At 57.0% G+C, this 20,030-nt stretch overlaps 7 protein-coding genes across 7 annotated transcripts; 2 read left to right on the top strand and 5 right to left on the bottom strand.

The window, feature by feature from the left end:
• Window positions 1-222: 222 nt before the first annotated feature.
• On the top strand, window positions 223-3,578 carry UV8b_01676 (uncharacterized protein; the record flags this gene model as incomplete). The annotated part of the gene is made up of 4 exons (XM_043139174.1): window positions 223-259; window positions 325-364; window positions 436-555; window positions 629-3,578. 4 exons carry the CDS (start codon window positions 223-225, stop codon window positions 3,576-3,578), a joined length of 3,147 nt encoding a protein of 1,048 aa, XP_042995108.1.
• Window positions 3,579-4,368: 790 nt separating this feature from the next.
• UV8b_01677 (uncharacterized protein) lies at window positions 4,369-5,340 on the bottom strand (the record flags this gene model as incomplete). Its single annotated transcript, XM_043139175.1, has 4 exons — window positions 4,369-4,417; window positions 4,509-4,603; window positions 4,803-5,168; window positions 5,230-5,340. The coding sequence occupies 4 exons, from the start codon at window positions 5,338-5,340 to the stop codon at window positions 4,369-4,371; spliced, it is 621 nt and encodes a 206-aa protein (XP_042995109.1).
• Window positions 5,341-5,962: 622 nt separating this feature from the next.
• Window positions 5,963-6,466, bottom strand: UV8b_01678 (uncharacterized protein; the record flags this gene model as incomplete). The annotated part of the gene is made up of 2 exons (XM_043139176.1): window positions 5,963-6,038; window positions 6,114-6,466. 2 exons carry the CDS (start codon window positions 6,464-6,466, stop codon window positions 5,963-5,965), a joined length of 429 nt encoding a protein of 142 aa, XP_042995110.1.
• A 2,328-nt stretch (window positions 6,467-8,794) lies between these two features.
• Window positions 8,795-10,444, bottom strand: UV8b_01679 (uncharacterized protein; the record flags this gene model as incomplete). Its single annotated transcript, XM_043139177.1, has 3 exons — window positions 8,795-9,846; window positions 9,909-10,233; window positions 10,316-10,444. The coding sequence occupies 3 exons, from the start codon at window positions 10,442-10,444 to the stop codon at window positions 8,795-8,797; spliced, it is 1,506 nt and encodes a 501-aa protein (XP_042995111.1).
• Window positions 10,445-12,007: 1,563 nt separating this feature from the next.
• On the top strand, window positions 12,008-13,649 carry UV8b_01680 (uncharacterized protein; the record flags this gene model as incomplete). The annotated part of the gene is made up of 4 exons (XM_043139178.1): window positions 12,008-12,063; window positions 12,172-13,225; window positions 13,297-13,455; window positions 13,527-13,649. 4 exons carry the CDS (start codon window positions 12,008-12,010, stop codon window positions 13,647-13,649), a joined length of 1,392 nt encoding a protein of 463 aa, XP_042995112.1.
• A 1,621-nt stretch (window positions 13,650-15,270) lies between these two features.
• Window positions 15,271-16,885, bottom strand: UV8b_01681 (uncharacterized protein; the record flags this gene model as incomplete). Its single annotated transcript, XM_043139179.1, has 4 exons — window positions 15,271-15,440; window positions 15,522-15,717; window positions 15,776-16,078; window positions 16,160-16,885. 4 exons carry the CDS (start codon window positions 16,883-16,885, stop codon window positions 15,271-15,273), a joined length of 1,395 nt encoding a protein of 464 aa, XP_042995113.1.
• Window positions 16,886-17,693: 808 nt separating this feature from the next.
• UV8b_01682 (uncharacterized protein) lies at window positions 17,694-18,044 on the bottom strand (the record flags this gene model as incomplete). Its single annotated transcript, XM_043139180.1, has 1 exon — window positions 17,694-18,044. One exon carries the CDS (start codon window positions 18,042-18,044, stop codon window positions 17,694-17,696), a length of 351 nt encoding a protein of 116 aa, XP_042995114.1.
• Between the last annotated feature and the right edge of the window lie 1,986 nt (window positions 18,045-20,030).

Raw genomic sequence — 20,030 nt, forward strand, 5'->3', positions numbered from 1 at the left:
TTCTCCTATTGGTTATTCGTGTTATCTTAACCGTGGAGCCTCCGAACGAACAATCGTTGCTACAAATTTACGACCGCGCCAAGTCTGGGCCCAGGTCCTTGGTGACGAACCCCCTATTCCAGGGACGAAGCCTTCACCATCAGACGAGGCAGACCTCGAGGAGCCAGCCATTGGGCGCAGCAAGTCCCTGACAGAGCAACTGCTGCCGAAAACCACTCGACGATGGCTGACGCGGGTCAATCATCCATCACTGTCGCTGGTAAGGAAACTGTCAAAACTTTGCCTACACGACGCCCGCGTTGCTTGAAGCTCACCATCACGTAGTTCGAGTGCGCCCATTCACGATCAGAGAAGCTGCGCAGTTGTAAGTAGTTGCCACACCGCTTCAGCCCCAACAGCCCTCGTCTTCAAACCTCCTGACCAGAGAAAACGCAGACAAAAAACAGATGACAGCCCTGTGTTTCTCGGCGATGGCTCCCTGGCTGGCGCCCCGGCTCCCAAACTCCACCAACGTGGCCTTCGCAGCGTGATCAAGGTCGTTGATGACCGCTGCCTGTATGTTTCCTCACCGCCCATCGGCCGTCATATGCCACTGTTGCCGTTCGCCGGTATTGACAAAGGAACCTAGTGTATTCGATCCCCCAGAGGACAGCCCCGTCCAGAGATTCTCACGCTCCGTCGTGCCCACCTCGAAAAAGGTGAAGGACCAGGTATTCGCCTTTGATCGCGTTTTCGACGAGAACACCACGCAGTCGGACGTTTACGAAGGAACAACGAAAACCCTGCTCGACAGCGTCCTTGACGGGTACAATGCCACTGTGTTTGCGTACGGAGCCACCGGCTGTGGAAAGACACATACCATTACAGGAACAGCGCAGCACCCTGGCATCATCTTCCTCACAATGCAGGAGCTGTTCGAAAAGATCGAAGAGCGTAGTCAGGACAAGTCAACCGAACTCAGTCTGAGCTACCTAGAGATCTACAACGAGACGATTCGGGATCTTCTCGTACCAGGGGGAAGCACAGCAGGCCTAATGCTCAGGGAGGACAGCAACCAGGCTGTGACGGTTTTCGGACTGACAAGCCACCACCCTAAAAACGTCCAGGAGGTCATGGACATGATTATCCAGGGCAACGAATACCGAACCGTGTCTCCGACAGAGGCAAACGCCACCTCCTCGCGCTCCCATGCCGTGTTGCAGATCAATGTGGCGCAAAAGGATCGGAATGCCGACGTCAACGAACCCCATACCATGGCAACCCTCAGCATCATTGACCTGGCCGGGTCTGAGCGCGCATCAGTCACCAAAAACCGCGGCGTACGTCTGACCGAAGGCGCCAACATCAACAAGTCTCTGCTGGCCCTCGGATCCTGCATCAACGCTCTGTGCGACAAGCGCCAGCGTGCCCATGTGCCCTACCGAAACAGCAAGCTCACGCGCCTGCTCAAGTTTTCCCTCGGCGGCAACTGCAAGACGGTCATGATTGTCTGCGTGTCGCCGTCGAGCGCCCATTTCGACGAGACGCAGAATACGCTGCGCTACGCGAACAGGGCCAAGAACATTCAAACCAAGGTTACCCGGAACGTTTTCAACGTCAATCGGCATGTCAAGGACTTCTTGGTCAAGATTGACGAACAGATGGCTCTCATAAACGAGCTCAAGGCACAGCAAAAGGACGCGGAGAAGATGTTCTTTGCCAAGTTCCGGAAGCAATGCGACAAGCGCGAGTGCATAGCCCGCGAGGGCGTCCAGCGGCTGCGAGCCGCCTACGATCACTCCCATGGAGAGCGCCAAGAACGAATCACGTGGATGAAGAAGCTGAAGGCCCTCGAGCGGCGCATCGGCCTTCTTTCCGGGTGGCTGGCGGCATTCGATACCGTGTGTGACCAGAGAGGCGATGAAGACTCCATGCCCCAAAATCTGTCGGTCGTTCGGAAGACGGCCCAAGGCATCCTCGTGGAACTGGAAAGCAGCCGGCAACACATTCACCAGAAGCTGGGAAAGACGAGCTGGGAACGAGCGATTGAAACAGCACTTTCTCATAGCCTACAACAACTCGACGGGCTGGAGGGCGCCGACACGGGGGAGAAGGCCAGCCTGACTCGTGAAGCCGAGCTTCTCAAAGTCAACTTTGGACGCGAAGCCTACCGAGAGGTTCTCGAACACGAAAGAGCTGGCGACGTCGCTATGATGCAAATGCTCCTCACAGCTCAGTTTGACATGCTGGCATCCCTTTCCGATACTCTGGCCATGGATGAAGAGAGCGCCGTTGCGCATGCAAAGGAGATTGTCCACAAGCTTCTCGACACGGGATTCGCTGCGGCTGGGCAGGTGGTCAAGCCTGAGGGCCCGCTACCAGTCGTTGAATTTGTGCCCCCGTCACGAAAGGGCACACCGAAGCGCAAGAAGGGCTTGGCAAGCTATATGAAGCCCCTAGCCCCGCCGGCACTGGCGGCTGTGCAAAATGAGCACGCCTTTGCAAGCCCGATGAAGTCGTCGCCGAGAAGATGTAAGGTGTTTAGTGCGGCGAAGAAGGGCGTTTGCTTCACGCCGGTCAAAAAGGCCAAGAAGGCAGGGGTACGCTGGCGCGATGACGAAAGCATAGACGGAACCCTCGCCGACTTTGCGTCGACGCCTCAGCAAATGGACGCCACACCGGACCCGTCGCGGACGAAGAAGGCGCGGGCGGCATCATCACCCGAGCTGTCGTGCCTGGCCGAAAAGGAGCCCACGGTTGAGATGCCTGGCCCCGAGGTGGAAGCCGAAGACGCGAGTGACTTGGCAGACGACAGCAGCACATTGTCCATCAAGCCCAGCAGATTCCAGGCAGGCTTCTTATCCAAGAGTTCAAGGATGTCCTCGGCGCATTCTCAGAGCTCTCCCCTCCCGGTCCCGCCAACCTTTAGTCGAAGTCTGTCATACGGCTCTCCGCAAACTGAGAGGCAATCGCCCCTGCGCGCGCTGCTGGACGCTACCAAGTCGCATAACGTGTCGCCGCCGTCGCTGCCGGTGCTGCGCAGCAGGCTGAGCCCCTCGCAGGCGTCGAAGCTTCGAACCATTGCGGACGAGAACAACCCTCCGTCGCAGCAGGGGACTCCCAGCTCTTCCAGCTCCGACTCGGATTCCAGCCTGATTGATGGCCGGAAGCTGCGCTGCGCCTTGCAGTCGGCCAAAGGGCGCCGACCCAGCGCGTTGGGGGGGCCAGCATCGGGCTCCCTGGGAAGACGGGTGTCCTCGATAGCCTCGCTGGCGGAACGCGTGACAACGGCACGGCCCAGCATGCCGGCTGCCTTGGCCAGCAGCACCAACGGCATCTCGCGAGCCCGGCGCGGCAGCCTTGAGCGCCGCAAGAGCCCGCCGCTGACGTGCTCGCCCGAGTTCAAGGGCGACCGAAACCTCACCGCCGGCCAAGCCAGACGGATGAATCTCGGGGGCAGCGTCCGGGTAGAGAATGCGGGGGGCAGCAGCAGCCCAAAGAACGGCGTGAAGGAGGCTCCGCGACGCGTCACTATTAGTGTCGGGTCGACGCCGGCTGGCCAACGGCGCCAAGAGGGTAGAGGAGCGACGTGGCGATGAAGGAGAGGGTTGAGGCCTTTGTTGCCTTTTCCTTCTGTTTCTTTGCCCCCTTTTATTCTTGTCTATTCTGGTTTATTCTTGTCTACGCTTGTCTATTGTCCACTCTTGTCTATTCTTGTTTTGAAAAAAAAAAATACATTGCTTGCATGTACATTCTTCACGCGTATGGTTCTCAAGGGCTATATTTCATGCTGGACCGCGCTTCACGGCGGTCACGACTTGATTGGGGCGAGGAGCCTTTGGCGTTGGTGGGAACGGCTCGCTTGGGTTGATGCCGTGCTGAAGGAGTTTTGTATCGCGTGCCAGACTGGCTGAACACGGACGGACGTGTGTAAACCTTTTCAAGAGTAAGCGTGTTGAAGAGACGGTGGATGTGGTGCCTGTGCTGGCCAGCTGACGTCAGGGTTGGGCTAATGGCCAGTTGACGTCAAGGGCTGGGTCTATTAGCCAGTTGCCGTCAGGTCTTGGGGCGTGTATCAACGCCGAGTCGTCAATTATAAAGCCATCTCTCTATCTATCTATCCCTCCCATGTCATCCAGCTGCAAGCCGAGATGAAACCTTACCCCCCCTTTCCCCCCCATGATGTCATTTCCATTTCTGCCGTTACATGGCATGCAACCTGAGCTAAAAGAACGCGATGCTAACAATGAATGAAAGTATCAGGAAAGGATGCAAAGCCCCCTGATGGATGGTCCCGGGTGAGTGCGGGTATGAGCGTGGGGTGGTAATGCATCCGCACGCCAACGTGTCAAGCGGGAACTGGCCGCGCAAGGCTGGGATTCCCAGCTGTTATCCGCAGCAGACGGTTGCTTCTTGGGCCGCGCTCGTGTTTTCCTGGCTGCGGAGGGGAGTGAGTAAGCGTTGCGCAAGGTCCGAGCAGCGCAGCGCGCAGAAGGGCGGGTGCGGAAATGTCGCAATGTTTGACTTACGCTCCGGCGAGGGTCTCCCACTGAAAAACGAAGGCGCCGATGAAGGAGCCGAGGAAGATGCAAATGAGGAGATAGCCATTGTAGTACATGGCAAGCTGCGCGCGAGCTGTGAGTACAATACACGTGTAGGTGGGAAGGGAAGGGGGTAAAATAAACAAAAGAAAAAAAGAAAAAAAAAGACAAAAAAAAGAAAAAAAAAGAAAATAGAAATGCAACAGAAAACTGTCGAGATTGACATCCAAGGCAGGCCGTCCCAGGACAGCGGCCGCGCCGACAGCGGGGTTCCAGACATACCAGCATGAGGATATAGGCCACAAAAAAGACCAGCAGGTGCAGCAACGCCCGAACGCCCTGCTGCCAGACGTTGGGCCGAAACGGCGGAACCCGGACGCATGCCGCCCCGGCGGGAGCTTGAGCCTGCAGGCCGTCCTTGCTGGTGGCGGAGTCGGAGGTGCTGGGCTTGGCGGTCTGGCCGGCGTACTTGGCGCGATGCTGCTTGACGAGGAACCGGTCGTACTCCTTGACGGAGCGGCGGAGAAACTCGAGAGAAAGGGCGAGGAGGAAGACGCCGATGCAGGAGCCGGCGAACATGCCCGCCGAGGTGATTTTCCACTGCGACGAGAGGAAGCAGGCGTCTATGGTGTAGAGGTTGAAGAGCATCTGCAGCGGGGTTAGAGCAGCGGCACGGCGAGGAGACGGAGCGGATGGAAGGGGGACGCACGGAAATCTTGCAGCCGGTGCCGCCGCCCATGCCCATGCCCATGCCCATGCCCATGCCGGCCGTGGGACGGGAGGGCATGGCTGCGGCTGTTGTGGTCGAGGCCATGTCCATGGTGGAGGGATGTGCTCCGTCGGTTTAGGCGTGGGATGGAGGGGATGCAGGTGAGGACGAGACGAGGGATTGGGGGACGAAGAGTTGCAGGAAAGGCCCGTTATAAAAAGTTGTAAAGTGAAGCAGTTGTCGTTGTTGTGCCTGGGGGATTGCTGCGAGGTTGCTCCAAGGAATTGACAATTGACAATGGGGGGACGAGAGAAAAATACCCGAATGGGCCAATGGGAGTGGGGGAGGAGAGCGGTTTTGAGCAAGTTTACGCTACGGCACGCATGCAGCAGCACCCAGACGCTTAAATCACAGATCAGACTGATACATGGCAGCCGACCGTACTCCGTACATCAAATTTTATATTGTCGTCGACATGCTGCAGCCCGTTGCTCCGACCTCTTATTCCCTGAGCGAATGCCACGTCCTCATGCCCTTCCTCCATCGTCGACCTGTCACCCGACGCACGACGCACGTTTGCCCCCCAAACGGCCGGGGCTTTGCTACCCGCCACCCGACGGCTCGCCATTGGCCCGTGCGACGTGACTCGCGAGACCCGTCGGCTGCTTCTGCGCCATGCCCTGCAGCGCAACAAAACAACGCAGGCCGAGGCGAACCGCAGCAGCAAGCGGCGTCACCTCGCTCGCCAGCCTGCCCTGTCGTCGTCGTCGTCGGAAAGGTCAGAGATGGTGCCGAGATCCCCGGGCGCGCTGGCGGGGCCTGGTTAGCCACGTTCTGGTTCAGGGGGCCGGGGCGGAACGACAACCAGGTAGGGCCAGACAAACTTGGAGGAAAGGGGAGAGACGGATCTCCACCCTGCTGTCTCGCGGCTCTCGCGGCTCTCGCGCGGTGGCGGTGGCGGCGGCGGGCAGGGCTGTCGGCAGTGGTGCTGCTGCACGTTGGCACGCCTCGGAATGTTCCACCCTGTCAGCGTGTCGTCCTGCGGGTTCGTGCAGGGGCCGTCGCCGACGCTACTGTACTCCGTACATGCGGCAACAATTCGTCCGTCCTGGGTTAGCCTCTGGGCAGCGCCGACGGAGCAGACGCGGGAGGGGGAGTGTTTTTGCCAGCCGAACCTTTGTGCTTGCCGCGCAGCCGCTCGGCCGTCGCGCCCGTCGCTCGACACGCAGTTGCCCATTCCTTGTTGCTTGCTGGTCGGCGGACGAGTTGCCGGGTTCCCTTTCTTGCCTTGCGGTTCTGCCGACTGGGCTGGGCCGGGCCGGGTGGACGTGGATTTGTCGCCTTATATACTCGAGCGGCCGAGGACCAGAATCACTGGGCCGCGTCTGACGGCGCTGTTCTCGACAAAGAAGCATGCCACAGGACCGGGCGCGCCTGACGCAACAGTCCGGGTTTTTGTCTTCTACTTTTACTTTTCGAGTGGAAGAGTCGGCCGTCGAAGCTCGACCAAGAGGCTCCCTGCTCTGCTAAAGGCAAAAAAAGAGGACGTTTTGATCTACGCCGTTTCGAGGCCTACACGGTCAAAGGGGCGCCGGCCACCTGGATCTGTAGCAGATGCTGGCTGTGCGCTCTGTCAAAGGGCCCTGCAGCCACGAGCCACGCTCTGCAGTCTGCTTGTTTGGGATCGGGCGCCCACAGCCGGTTTTGCCTCCCATGTCTGCCCGAGCCTTTGACCTGGGCGCGAAAGCAACTGCCCATTGCAGTCCTTTTTACCCGAAGGACTGCAGCCCCCCTTGAAAAGAAAGGAAAAGAACGGAAAAGAAAGAAGAAAAAGGCTATGAAAGTGTGTCTTGATGCCGCCGTTGCGTTCTGGGAATGGTGCGGCATGCCCCCCAACGTCGGGCAGGTCATGTTGCGACTTGGGCCGGGATTTTCTCGACACGGGTCGCATCGTTGACAGCCGCATGCGTCTCCTTGCAAAACCCAGTGCCAAATACGAGGGCTCCTCTGCTGTCCTTGTCCTTGGGAAGTGTGGGCTGCTGCTCATCTGCATCGGATTCTCGTCATCGCTGACCATAAACCGCTGGCTATGGACCGCCCAAGAGCCTGCCCATTTCACCCGCGTCAAAAGCCAGGTCCCCCCATGTGTCTCTCGCGAGGAACCGCAGAGCCTGGTTCTATTTCTGTCATGTGCGCACCACTATACCGACACGCCGTGTGGAAATGGCAAAACATTAACTCTACATCCCCCCCAGCCAAAACGACCCAAACACATCAGCGCCCGTTCTTGCCAACCTCCCCCAAACATCTCGCCAGAACCTCGTCCTGTATCCGACCTCACCGACAAATTCTCTCAATCGTCCCCGCGTCCGCCGAGACGTCAAAGTTCTCCACGAAAACAGCGCCCCCCTGCCTCATGGGCCTCATCCCGACCTCTCCGGCCTGCTGACGCCCCTGCCGCACCCTTTCCCGCTCGTCAGTACACTGCAGCCCCTTTCAAGACATCGCACCCGCCAAACACCAAAACACTCACTCTGCTAGCCACTCGTCCGCGGTGATGCCCTCGCCATCGTCCCTGTCGACCGAGGCGCAGTTACCCATTGCGAATGTATCTCGATTTCTGTTTGCTTCCCAACGTCGTGGTAACTGTGATTTTTTGTGAGTGTTGTCGGCCACGCCCGAGGGCGGCGGGCAGGCAAGCCCCCTGCGCCCTTTTAAGTCCCCCATCACGGGGGGAGTTGCGAAATGTGAACCACGGGATGGGACAATGGAGCCGGCGCATGCGGCATATTCGACCCGGGCCGTCATGAACTGATCCTCCGGCCTGGGCGTGCTCTTTGTCTTTAATCGTGTCTGAATAGGCCGCCTTTCAGAGGATGTTGGGGAGCAACGAGAAACCCGTCGAATGGGCGAGCACTGACCACCCCTGGGCTGTCTGGTGCCTTTGTCAAACAGGGTGGCTGCTCTGGGAAACCAAGCGGAATTCACCTCTCTTGAAACCGATGAGCGTGAGGTATTAGACTATGTTCTCTCAGTTCAGCGGGTGCGGGCTTCGTGGACTTGCCCTTTGCTCATGGCAATCCGGAGCGAAAACAATGCCTCGGCGGTATGCACCGTCACCGGTTGTTCGTCCATGCCGTCGTTCTCCAACGGCAAAACGTATCCCAGCGTGTCCCGTGATGCTGCTCATAAAGAGCGACAATGCTCAATGCGGCTTCAACGTGGAAAATAAATTCCAGGATGACAAAGACTTGGGAGGCAAAAGACGAGCAAAAGGCTCAGGTTGTCTTGAACGTCGATTCGTGACGCTGGAGTGTTGCGTTGGATGTCGAGGGACGCGACCGGCCTACAGAGCTGCATGCAAGTTACTGGAGGAATGGGAGTTGAGGCTGCCAACGCTGGCGCTGCTTCAGGGCGTCTTCCTGTCCGCCGCAGCTGTGTACTACTCAATACCGGCGCGGACTCGTCGAGATGATCACGAAAACCGGCATCGAGTCATGCTTGGACAGTTCTCGTCCGCGTCTGCGGTCTCTTGGGCGGCCAAACAACAACAATTCCCGCAACGTCACGCAGCTGCTTTGACGGCCTTGTCGCCAAGCCCCCCAGGTACATCTTCGACATCCTCTGCCCTGGCCTTGAAATCATCTTCGCCCATTTCCCCATTCCATCCGTTCTCTACCAGGTAGGTTTTAAACTTCTCATCCTGCTTGGCGAGATCCTCACCCGTCAGCTTGGGCACGAACAACCAGGTCACAAGAATACCCGCGACGCCACAGATGGCCGCGACGATAAAGGTCCATCGCTTGCCGAAGCGATTCTGGATAGGCGTGAAGGCTTGCGTGCCGATTGCGGCCCCGGCCTTGCCAATTGCGGCGCTGAGGCCGTAGCAGGTTCCGCGGACACTGGTGGCGTAGCTCTCTGACGAGATGAGGCCAAGCATGTCGCCAGGCCCTAGGTTGCCAAAGCTCTGCATCAGGCCGTAGAAAATGACAAAGAGGGGGATGATTCTCGTCATCTGATCATAGGCGCAGCCAATGATCAAGCCAAAGATCAGGTAGCCCGAGAAACCCAGCATCATGACGTTCTTGCGACCTAGCCTGTCGCAGAGGAAGGCACCCAGCAGAACGCCGGGCAAGGCGATGGCGCCGAGCAGGAGCTGCCACTCTGCGGTGCTGCGCAGGGTGTTGCCCGACCTTGACGCGACGCTGGAGATGATGGTGCCGGAGAAGACGCCGTTGGGAAAGGTGACAAAGTCGTAAAGGAACCACGCGCCGCAGGTGCCGATGAGCGACTTCCAGTAGTACGCCATGACGAGGCCGTACGGCACCTGGCGCTTGATGGCGCCGCGGCGGTACAGCTTCGAATTGAGCATCTTGAGTCGAAAATAGAAGATGCTGAGAGGGAGGACGACGCCGATGCCGAAGCAGACGCGCCATACCGTCGAGAGATTGTCGGCTCCGGCGGCAGATAAAACGATCAAGAAGACGGAAACGGCAAAGGGACCGCCAAAGGATAGCGGCAGGTTGGTGACGAGAATGAAGACGGGACCGCGATGCTTCGGCGTGTGCTCGTTGGCGGCCTCGGAGGCAGAAGTGCTGGCGGCCGGATATTCGCCGCCTAGTGAGTGGTCAGAACGAGTTGCCAATCGGCCGCGACAAGAGGCGCCAAGGTGTCCGTACCGGCTCCGAAGCCAACAATGCCACGGGAGACAGTCAGCATCCAAAACATGCCGTCAATGGTGGCGCCGTGAGATGCCGTAGCCATGATACCGCCGAGGACAATGAGCAGGGTTGTCATGATGATGGCAGTCTTTCGGCCCATGTAGTCACACGTCAAGCCGACAACGACTTGGCCCAGAATCTCGCCGACGAGGAGAGCATTGGAGACGCGAGTGCTGACGTCGGAAGTATACTCGTGGGGATATTCCTTCTTGAAGAGCACGTTGGACATGGTCATGAGATTGTTTTGATATCCGTCAGAGATGAGGGCGAAGCCCGAGCAAAACTAGGTAGGGCAAGCTTTAGCATCTGCGGCAAGGCGCCAGCTCGATCGATGCATGTTCCAGTGTCTGGAGCTGAAGACTCACAATGGTGAAGATGTCTGACAGCCTCTGGCGTCTGCTGGTTGCCAGCTCCGTCTCAGCAGCTGATTGGGCCGCAGCGTCCCCATTTGAAGGGTGACGATGCTCCTCCTGCGGCACGACCGCCGAAGCCATATGCCGTTCCTCTGCCATGGGCCAATTTGGTAAACCAGTGTTTGGGGGGTGGTGGATGAGAAGTCGAGATCTGGGAACCGCAACTGTTTTGCTTTTTTTTTCTTCTTCCTTTTTTCTTTCCCCGCAGCACACATAGGTATTTTTATCCCTGCTAGCAACGGGATAAAAAAAAAAAAAAAAAAAAAAAAAAAACAGAAAAAGCGTGGGGGCCCGTCGAGTTAGGAATGGCCCGGTCTCTGCAAAGGGTTGCAATAAGCAGGGGTCAAAAGCGGACGCGACAAGCGGCAGTTTATAAGAGACATGGAGATGATGGCTCGTCGGCTGTTGTGAGCTCCAAGGCAGCGAAACCATGGATCGATGGGGTTCATCATGGCGATCTTGCCGTCGACTCGTCGTAAGCACGTGTCGACGGGAGGCGCAACTCGGCACTCCGTGCAGGGCCGAGTCGATCCAGGCTATTGAGTCGCGCCGAGTTAGAGTTCCACAAGCCGTCGTGGGCGGCTTGAGGGGGACAAGGTTGGAACGCGCCAAATCGACGTGGGGGCGCCTCGGTGAGGCAAAATCTTTGCTACGGACTGGAGTGCTCGGTACACCACCGCACATGGGCCTTGATAACAAGCAAGCAAGGATGTTTTCGTCCCATCTGGACGCGGCGGAAACCCTTGAGCCGCGGATTGCGGCGCGGGTTTTGGATTTTTCACGATGGACTTCACCGCGGACCACGTGATGTCAAGTGGGTGCAGCAGCACCTCAACACAGACTGGTTGCGCCTTCCTTCCGGTTGACTGCCACCCAGGTCCCACAGCCGACCTGGATAAGATGATGGTCACCTACCTAAGGTACCCGTGCATTGACAAGTTGAGGTTCGGGGTATAGTCGACGACCCAAGGTTGACGCATTGCCGACTGTGTGCATCTGCAATACACCAATGCACCATGCTTCAAGGTAGAGCTCGATGGTCAAGAAACCTCCTGCGTTGCTGTCATCTGCTATGCAAGCATACAGTAATAATGGACGTGGTTGGCGCCACTTCATCAGCGAATGGGAAGCCAGAGAGAAGTGCGGGAACCCGCTGTGCCTGTAGCAGACCCACAATAACAGCCTTATCGAAGCCACCAGACACCAATTCTGATCCCCTTTTTCTGCAGAGGCCCCGCCCCGCATCCGCGTCTGCGGACATTGACACCGCGGAAAAATGAGAAAAGAAAAAGGAACGAAAAAAAAAAAAAAAAACCCACAAGCACAAACCCAAGCACAAACCCAAGCACAAACCCAAACACAAACACTCTTCAACCCCTTGATCGACGCCCAGTTTTCTCCCCACCCTCATCCTGTTTCCAACTCACGCTCTGGAGGCTGAATAGTTCTGCAGGCCTTGTCGGCTCGATTCTTGGAGCAACCGGTTCCCTAGCTCCTCGAAGCTACGGGTCGGCTCAGCGGTGGCTGTGTACCTGTCTACCTACCTAGCCAAGCTGGGCTGTGCAACGCATCCCCCTATTTCTTCTATCCTCCTCCTCCCCCCTCGCACACCGTCATTGTTGGCTGGCTTGCAAATGACACAAAATGGGTGCTCTCTATTACTTATTACATCCAAACCAGCTGCGTTCCATTATCCAATGGTGAGAAAAACTGACTTGTTCTGCGCTCGATCCTGAACTAGACTTGCATTGCAGCCCGTCGCGACAAACCAAGGCAGACAAAAAAATTTGCTGACGGAAAAATTCCAGGAAACTCTGGCATGATCCCGTACACAGAAGAAATCCCAACACCGAATCAGAGACACTGCGGGAATGTTTCCGTTTCCTCAACCTGACGAGTCGCAGCTTCGCCGCCGTCATCCAGGAACTGAATCACGAGCTTCTCGTCCCCATCAGCCTGTTCTACCTGGTCTTGCGCGGCCTGGACACCATTGAGGATGACATGTCGATACGCCTGGACGAAAAGGTCCCCCTTTTGCGTAATTTCCACAAGAATATGGAGATTGACGGCTGGCAATTTCACGGAAGCACAGAAAAGGACAAGGAGCTCCTCGAAAAGTTCGACGTGGTCATCACAGAGCTCAAGAAGATCAAGCCGCAATACTACGCCATCATCAAAGACATCACCGTCAAGATGGGCAACGGCATGGCCGACTACGCCCAAAACAATGAAATCATCAAGAACGGGGTCGGTAGCATCGAGGACTACGAGCTGTATTGCCACTACGTCGCCGGTCTGGTGGGCGAGGGCTTGACGGGATTGTTCGTGTCGTCTGAACTCGGCAACCCCAAGCTCGCGGAGCGGCCCAACCTGACAAAGTCCATGGCCCTTTTCCTGCAAAAGACCAACATCATCCGTGACATCCGCGAGGACTGGGACGACGGCCGACGATGGTACCCCAAAGAAATCTGGAGCAGGCACGTCGACAAATGGGAGGACCTGTTTGATCCCAAGCTGCAAGACAAGGCCCTCGCCTGCATTTCCGAAATGGTTCTCGATGCTTTGAAGCATTGCGAGGAGTGTCTTTTCTACATGGCTGGCATGCGCGACCAGAGCGTCTTCAACTTTGTCGCCATTCCCCAGGGCATGGCCATTGCCACGTTGGAGCTCGCGTTCCGCAACCCGGACGTGCTGAAGAAGAACGTCAAAATCACAAAGGGCGACGCCTGCCAGATCATGACGGAATGCACGCAAAACCTGTACACGGTGTGCGAAGTCTTTCGCAGATATGCGCGCAAGATTCAGAAGAAGAACGATCCCAGGGATCCCAGCTATCTCGACATTAGCGTGCGCTGCGCCAAGGTAAGCCTCCGGGGAGCACAAAAGCACCGCGGCAACGTCCCCTGTCCCATGCAGCTAAACGCGATCTCTAGATTGAGCAATTCATCGAAACTCTTTACCCTCGACAAGACCCCAAGAAGCTCACGCAGGAAAATGACGAGACGCAAAAGGCGTCGACCACGAACACTGGCGAGACGATGGCCATGTTTGGTGCCGTGATTCTCTGCCTCTTGGGCGTTTCCGGCCTAATGGTGCGTAGACCTGCCGCCGCCGCCGCCGCCCCTCTCTCCCCTCCTGGCGCATTTCTGACATGATTCCGCAGATTGGCACGGCGTGGCTCATGGGTGCCCAATTCCCCAACCTCTTCAAGGAAGCCCGCACCGTCTACGACAACTTCAAGGGCGCCAGCAACCCCGCCATAACCGGCATTCGCGACGAACTATAACTTTCAACGCGGACCTAGCGGATCTCGTTTTGCGAAACTCAGGTGCCGCCTTGGTAAAGCCGACCAGACCCGGTGCGACTTGGGTCGGACCTCGGACCGGCCTACTCTTCAGTGCCAACTCGAACGTGACGCAAGTCACCAACCGTGTATGAATTTAATCTGCCTGTACATACGACCTGCAATACGAACCCATGCTTTGCTTTGCTTTTGCTGTCGCGTGCCTCGTGACTTGTGTGCTTTGCCCGTTTCCCCTCTCAAACACACGCACCCCCAAGCACGGATGTCAAATTGCAATCTGGTCCTTTCATGACTACGGTTGTGCCGAAGAAGTGCTGAAATCAAACACCTGCTCTTAGCTTCTCCCGTGGAACGGCCCAGCATGGTTTCCGGTCGTGGCGCTTCCGAGCCGGCCGGACCGTGTTGGCGAGCGACATCTTCTTTTCAGTCACTGCGTGCGCGGTGGCTGGTCTCGCGGGTGGCGAGACTGGATGGGAGGAAGTGAGATGTGCATCTTGACGGGTGCCAGTTGTGGCTAGACGGAAAGAAGCTTTGAAATATGCATCACGACCAGGTGCCAGTTGTGGCTAGACGGAAAGAAACGTTGAATTCTGCATCATGACCGGGTGCCAGTTGTGGCTAGACGGAAAGAATCCTTGAAATATGCATCTTGACCAGTTGCGTGGCTTGATGGATCTTTTGAGAAGTCATTATAATCCGATGCCATGGTTCCGTCAACCATACTCTTTTTTCGAATTCACACCGTTTTTTTCAAGCATGATGATTTGTCTCTACAATACTGCAACTTTGTATTAACGAACCCAACACTAGGCTCTCGTGGGTAAACCTCGCACCCTTCCAAAAAGCAGATGAACCAGGAACATCGCGCAAACGTCCAGCCTCGATCGAGCACACGACACGTCCTGCCGCACGGATGCACTGCAACATGCCTATAAAAAAACATAATTACGGGCCAACGTCAGACGGGCTCCCGCGCAAACTTGCGCTGATGAGAATGGAACCCTCGAAACGCCTGCCGTGGGCTGCGGCGTGGTCAAGACGGAACAAGACGGAACAAGGTTGGAGATGTCGTTCTAGCTAGGGGCCTCTCTCGCGGGCAGGGAACGCGTCGCCCGCTGTCCTAGGGGAGGGACGATGTAAACGAAGCAGTTTTTTTATCGGTGCAGGAAAGGTTTCCCCCCGGCGGTTGGGTTTTCGCTTTCCGGTGTTTTTCACTTTCCGGATATGTAGAGGTTCTAGATGGGGTTTCTAGACTTGGGAATCTCAACAACCCCTGGTGTAATACGATGATAATATGTAATCAGACGCCAGTTGCGTGGCTAGGTGGGGAGAAACGATTAAATAAGCATCATGGTCAGATGCCATGGTTGCATGATTAGATAAAAGTTTGAAATATACATCATCAGCTACCGCGACACTCGGCGTGATAGCCGATCTGAGCTTGCCCATGCCATGCAGTGGTTTCCATCGCAGGGGGTTTCCAGCCCATGCGAAATGCTTGCCGCCGCTCGGAAGGCCCAAGTAATATAATGTACAGGAAATATCATACAACTCTTTTGGTTTTCCCTCGCCTCCCCCTCCCCCGGCGTCGTGCGTTTTGCGCTCAGGCGTTGCCGTTGTTGGCTATGAGGGGCGTGGTACCCAGCATGTTGTTCACCACCCGGGCGCCGGTCCTGCTGGCGAGGTCCTTTATCAGCTGGACGACCTGGCCGGGGTCCTCAATCTCCTGCAGAGACATGAGGTAGGCGGCTAGGCCGGCGATATGGGGCGAGGCTGGAGAGAAGCCCAAACGTCAGCATTTCGTTTCCCCACGGCGCGCTCTTTGTCGGCACACATCGGCAACCGTCGACTTACCCATGCTCGTTCCGCTGAGGACCTTCTGATCAATGTCGGATCCGATGCCGACGGACAGCACATTGACGCCGGGGGCGAAAATGTCCACGTCCCTGCCAAAGTTGGAGAAGCGGGCCTTGGTGTCGGTCTGGGCGTCAATGGCGCCGACGGTGATGGCGTTGGGGGCAGACGCCGGCGAGAAGTCGGCTGCGTCTCTCTGCAGCGATGGTCAGCACCAAGTTTGCGCGTTTTTTTGAGCAGGGACTGTGACGGACGTTGTCATTGCCGGCTGCGACGACGGGGACGATGCCCGCGTTGAAGACGGCTTGGATGGCTCGATTCAGGGCCGGCGACTTGGATCCGCCCAGGGACATGTTCAGGACGGCCTTGCCGCGGAGGTTGTTGGCATTGACGTCGTCAATGACAAACTGCAAGCCGTTGAGGATGCCCGAGTTCTGACCCGCGCCCCGGGCATCCAGGACCTTGACCCCTTTGATCTGTGCCTTCTTGGCCACGCCGAATGTAGCCCCAGCAATGGTTCCAGCCACATGGCTGCCGTGGCCGTTGTCGTCGGTTTGCTGCATTCAGATGTCAGGACGGCTGAAACACGGGGCAACGGGTGTTTGTGTGTGTGTGTGTGTGTGTGTCTGTGTACTCACCGCACCGCTGACAAAGGACCGAGCAAAAGTGGCTCGACCTTGGAACTCGACGTGCGAGGCTCGGACCCCAGTGTCGACCACGTAAACGGTGATGCCTTGGCCGGCCGACTCGTCAAAGACGTAGGACGATTGCTCGGCGGGACTAGCCTTTGAGAGACGCTGGAGACCCAGCGGAGCATTGGTCTGAGCAATGGTTGCCTGGGTCTTGACCCAGTGGTCAGCCTCAATGTACTCAACCTCCTCGGCGTCATTGATGTCCATAATCATGGAGTCGTCGGCATCGAGCGCCATGGCACGCCACTTGTTCAGCTTGAAGGGGATGATTTCGGTGGAAAACAGGCGGTCTCCGAGACCACGCTTGTTCAAGTTCCGCTTCTTGATGGCAGCTGAGAAGGAGGTCATCTTGGCATCGATAGCCTCGCTGCTGAAGGAGCCATTGTAAACGACGATGTAGCGGTTAGGGATGATATCAGCGGCGCCAAAGTTGACAACGGGCAGGTTCAGCTTGCTGGGAGTCTGGCTCGACGCCGGCGACGAGGACACAGGGGTGGAAGATTTGCCGCTGTTGCGACCGCCGCCGCCCTGGCTGTTGCCCTGCGCAATGCGGTTGTTTCCGGCGCCGAATATACCGCCAAAGAGGCCGTGAAGCAGCGAAATGGGCGCAGCCGCTGTCAACTGAATCCAGAGGAGGAATACCGCCAGAAAGGCCCCGCGAACCGACGCCATATTAGGACAACACTTGCACCTGTGCTACTACTGGATCAAGTCGAAAACAACAACAAGAACAACAACTAAAAGCGCGAGATGTAGGCGATTATTCAGTTTAAACGAAAGCGAAATCCGATCCTGCGGCTCACTTTGAGATTTGAAAGAGAATGCAACGGTAGAGACACGATGTCCAAGAGAGTGATGAGAGTTTCGATAAAGAGAAAGACGAGCAGCGCCCGGTATCCGCGGAGGAATGAGGAATGAGGAATGAGATGGAAGAATATGCGCTCAACGCGGCTCGATGGACCGAATGAATGAAACAATGGGGAGAAAGAAGATGGAAATGAATGACAATACTATTATGACTGACCCTGCCAACGTGGTAACACGCCACGGGAATAGGAAATAGCGACGACAAGGGAAAAGACGTGACAGGATGTGACAAGACGTGGGAATTCATAAATAGGGAGCGAATGAGGACAAGACGCAACGGCGGAGGATTGATATTAAAGCTTGTAACCATAAGCAAGAAGAGAAAGGGTGGCATGGCTCGAACTAGGAACCGCGGTCTTGATCGATATGCGCAGTCATACTTTAGTGTATATCATTGCTGCCCATGCCTATAGGACAATCGCCAAGCCATGGATGCAAAAGGCTCCGTGGGTGGGCATTGGCATTTCTCGTTCTGTTCCATTGTTTGCTGATGGGACCCTGTTGAACCGTGGCGCAAAGCCAGTCCTAATCAGAGGGGCACCGCGCTGTGGTGGAACAAGGGCAACGGTCTGGCCATGTTTGCAAGCGTTTAGGTGATGAGCACCGGTCGGCCCTATCCGCCTTCTCCAGGAGCCATGTAAGGACTCGCGGCCAACTCGACAACGGACTGGATGCGAGGTTGTCGGTTGTCCCAAGTCTTCGGGGTCCCGTTTGGACGGGATGGATCATGGATGTAAGCGGTTAGCAAAAGCCGCGGGTTGGACCATGATTGGCCAGGGAGGCCTGGAGGCGCTCTCCCAAACGCCCATTGCTTAGCTTGCTGCGACACGCCTTGGCGGACGGCGGTTTGTGACCAGGGGTTGCCCAGGGGTTTGGCGTTTGCTGCGAGATTGGTTGGGCTGGTTGGGGGAAGGGCGCCACCCCAGTCATCGTGTGGACGTGGACGGGGAGAAGACGACGCCATTGTAGGGCACGGCCTGGATGATTGACGATGCCATGGAAGCACCAAAGGTTTCAGCGAGAGAGCAGAGGTGAAGAAGAGATCAAATGGGCTGGCATCTGCACTGCGTCTGTTTATTGTCTCACCGTATTGTGTGGTGACGTGGTGACCGACAGCTGTTGCAGCTGTTGCAGCTGCGTTGAGAAGGGGCGCACCCACCTACCTGCACTGCACCTGCCTTGCGTACTCCGTACAGTACAAGTACAAGTACAAGTACAACACAGCAACCTACTCCGTACAGCGTGGAGCACGTCAGACACAGAAGAGAGCCTGGCCTCTGCGTGCATTCAATGTTCGTTTCCGGGCGCATCCGCCCAGGCTTCAACCCACTCGGCACTCGGGCAGGTGGTTGAAGACGACGGGCGCATCGCCGCACCGCCTTACTGGGCGGATAGACGCGGGCCAAGCCCAGGCAGCGGCCACTGGCAATGGGCATCATCAGCCCCCCGGCGGACGCACCCGATCCGCCCTGCAACACCAGGCGGGCCAGTGGAGACGTGATGCGTCGTGAGGGGGCGCGCGGCGTTTCAAGGCTCGAAAGCACGGGTGCCCTTCCCCGTGCCCTTCCCCCCCAAGACGCCAAGGATTAAACGAGACGCAGCCTCCGGGAGGACCAGCCATGCCATGCAAGTCGAGCCCGTCAACCTTGGAAGCCCCTGTCGGGAAGACGCGAGCGACGCCTGAAGCAGAACCGCCTCCCACGTCCGTCGAGGCACGACGCTCAACGCCCGATGACAAGTTCGTCCGTTGCCACACGCTGCTCGAGCATTTTTCACCACTCCTTCCCGGTGCAGCTTGACACTATTCTGACGTGACGGACCTGGATCTAGGCCACTTTCTTCTTCTCCCCACTTGGCGGAAACCAATAAGCCACGTGCTCCGCCTTGAGAAATTGAACCTCGCGACATTTCCTCCCCCACACCGCCGGATAACGGATCCATCCCGCTGTTCGACAAAGACGCCTCGGCTCGTGCTCCACAGACCGGGAAAAGACCCCCCTCCTCCCCGTACGATGTACAGAGTACGGAGTAGACGGGCTGGATATTGCAACCTGGCCGGGCCATGAACGAGCAGACTCTGGCACAAGCGATACGTACAATCAAGATATACTATGAGCTGGTACTGCTCTGCAGCAATCTTTCCAGCTCGTACTCCGTATGTGTCAAGTCCTCCACGGATATGGGGGATAAGCATGGCTGGCTGCATAGCATCGATAATCTGTGGGGCTCATGCTCATGCCCTGCTGGCTTCTTTATATGTAGCTATGGTCAAAGGACAGTGCCCACTGCCCTGCCCAGCCCACTGCGGGGACGGATTCCTTTGTTTCATAATGGAGGCCGTCCTTTTGGGGTTTGAGAGTCTGAAACGCACCCCGGGCCCGGAGCTATATCTGCCAAGTTGGCTTTAAATAACCAACCAGCCCTTCATGACGTGCATAACGCCCTTGCTCTAGCGCCTGCTGCGGGGGCCGCTACAAGACCTTTCCACGAGAATTTTTCACTACAGAGTACGGAGTCCGGACTCACCCGCAGCAACACCACGGAGTTGCCAGCCAGCGGGGCAGCACCGCGGTTCAGGCTACTGCAAGGGGTCAGTAGCTGGAGCGCGGTCTATAGTACTTGACATGGCTGCATAATTGCGGGTTGCCAAGTTTCCCCTCCATCGCGGTTTGACGTGCGCGGAATATAGACAGGGCAGGTATAATGCCGAGGGTCTTTGCACCAGAAGCATTTCTCTCCCCCAGTGGCAAGAACCATACGAAGTCGGAAGCTAGAGAAAATCCTGGCGTTTAACCTTTCAATCGAGGGTCGCTTGGACAAGTGGACTGACTTGGTTTTGGGGAGAAGCAAGGCGTCGTTGTGACGGGCAATTTCGCTGTCCGTGTGATGAGTAGGTGTGCATCTTCCGAGCTGGGCGTCGGAAACAGGAATTGCTGCGTTACGCCGAGAA

This window comes from Ustilaginoidea virens, chromosome 1, assembly GCF_000687475.1.
Source record: "Ustilaginoidea virens chromosome 1, complete sequence".
NCBI lineage: Eukaryota > Fungi > Ascomycota > Sordariomycetes > Hypocreales > Clavicipitaceae > Ustilaginoidea > Ustilaginoidea virens.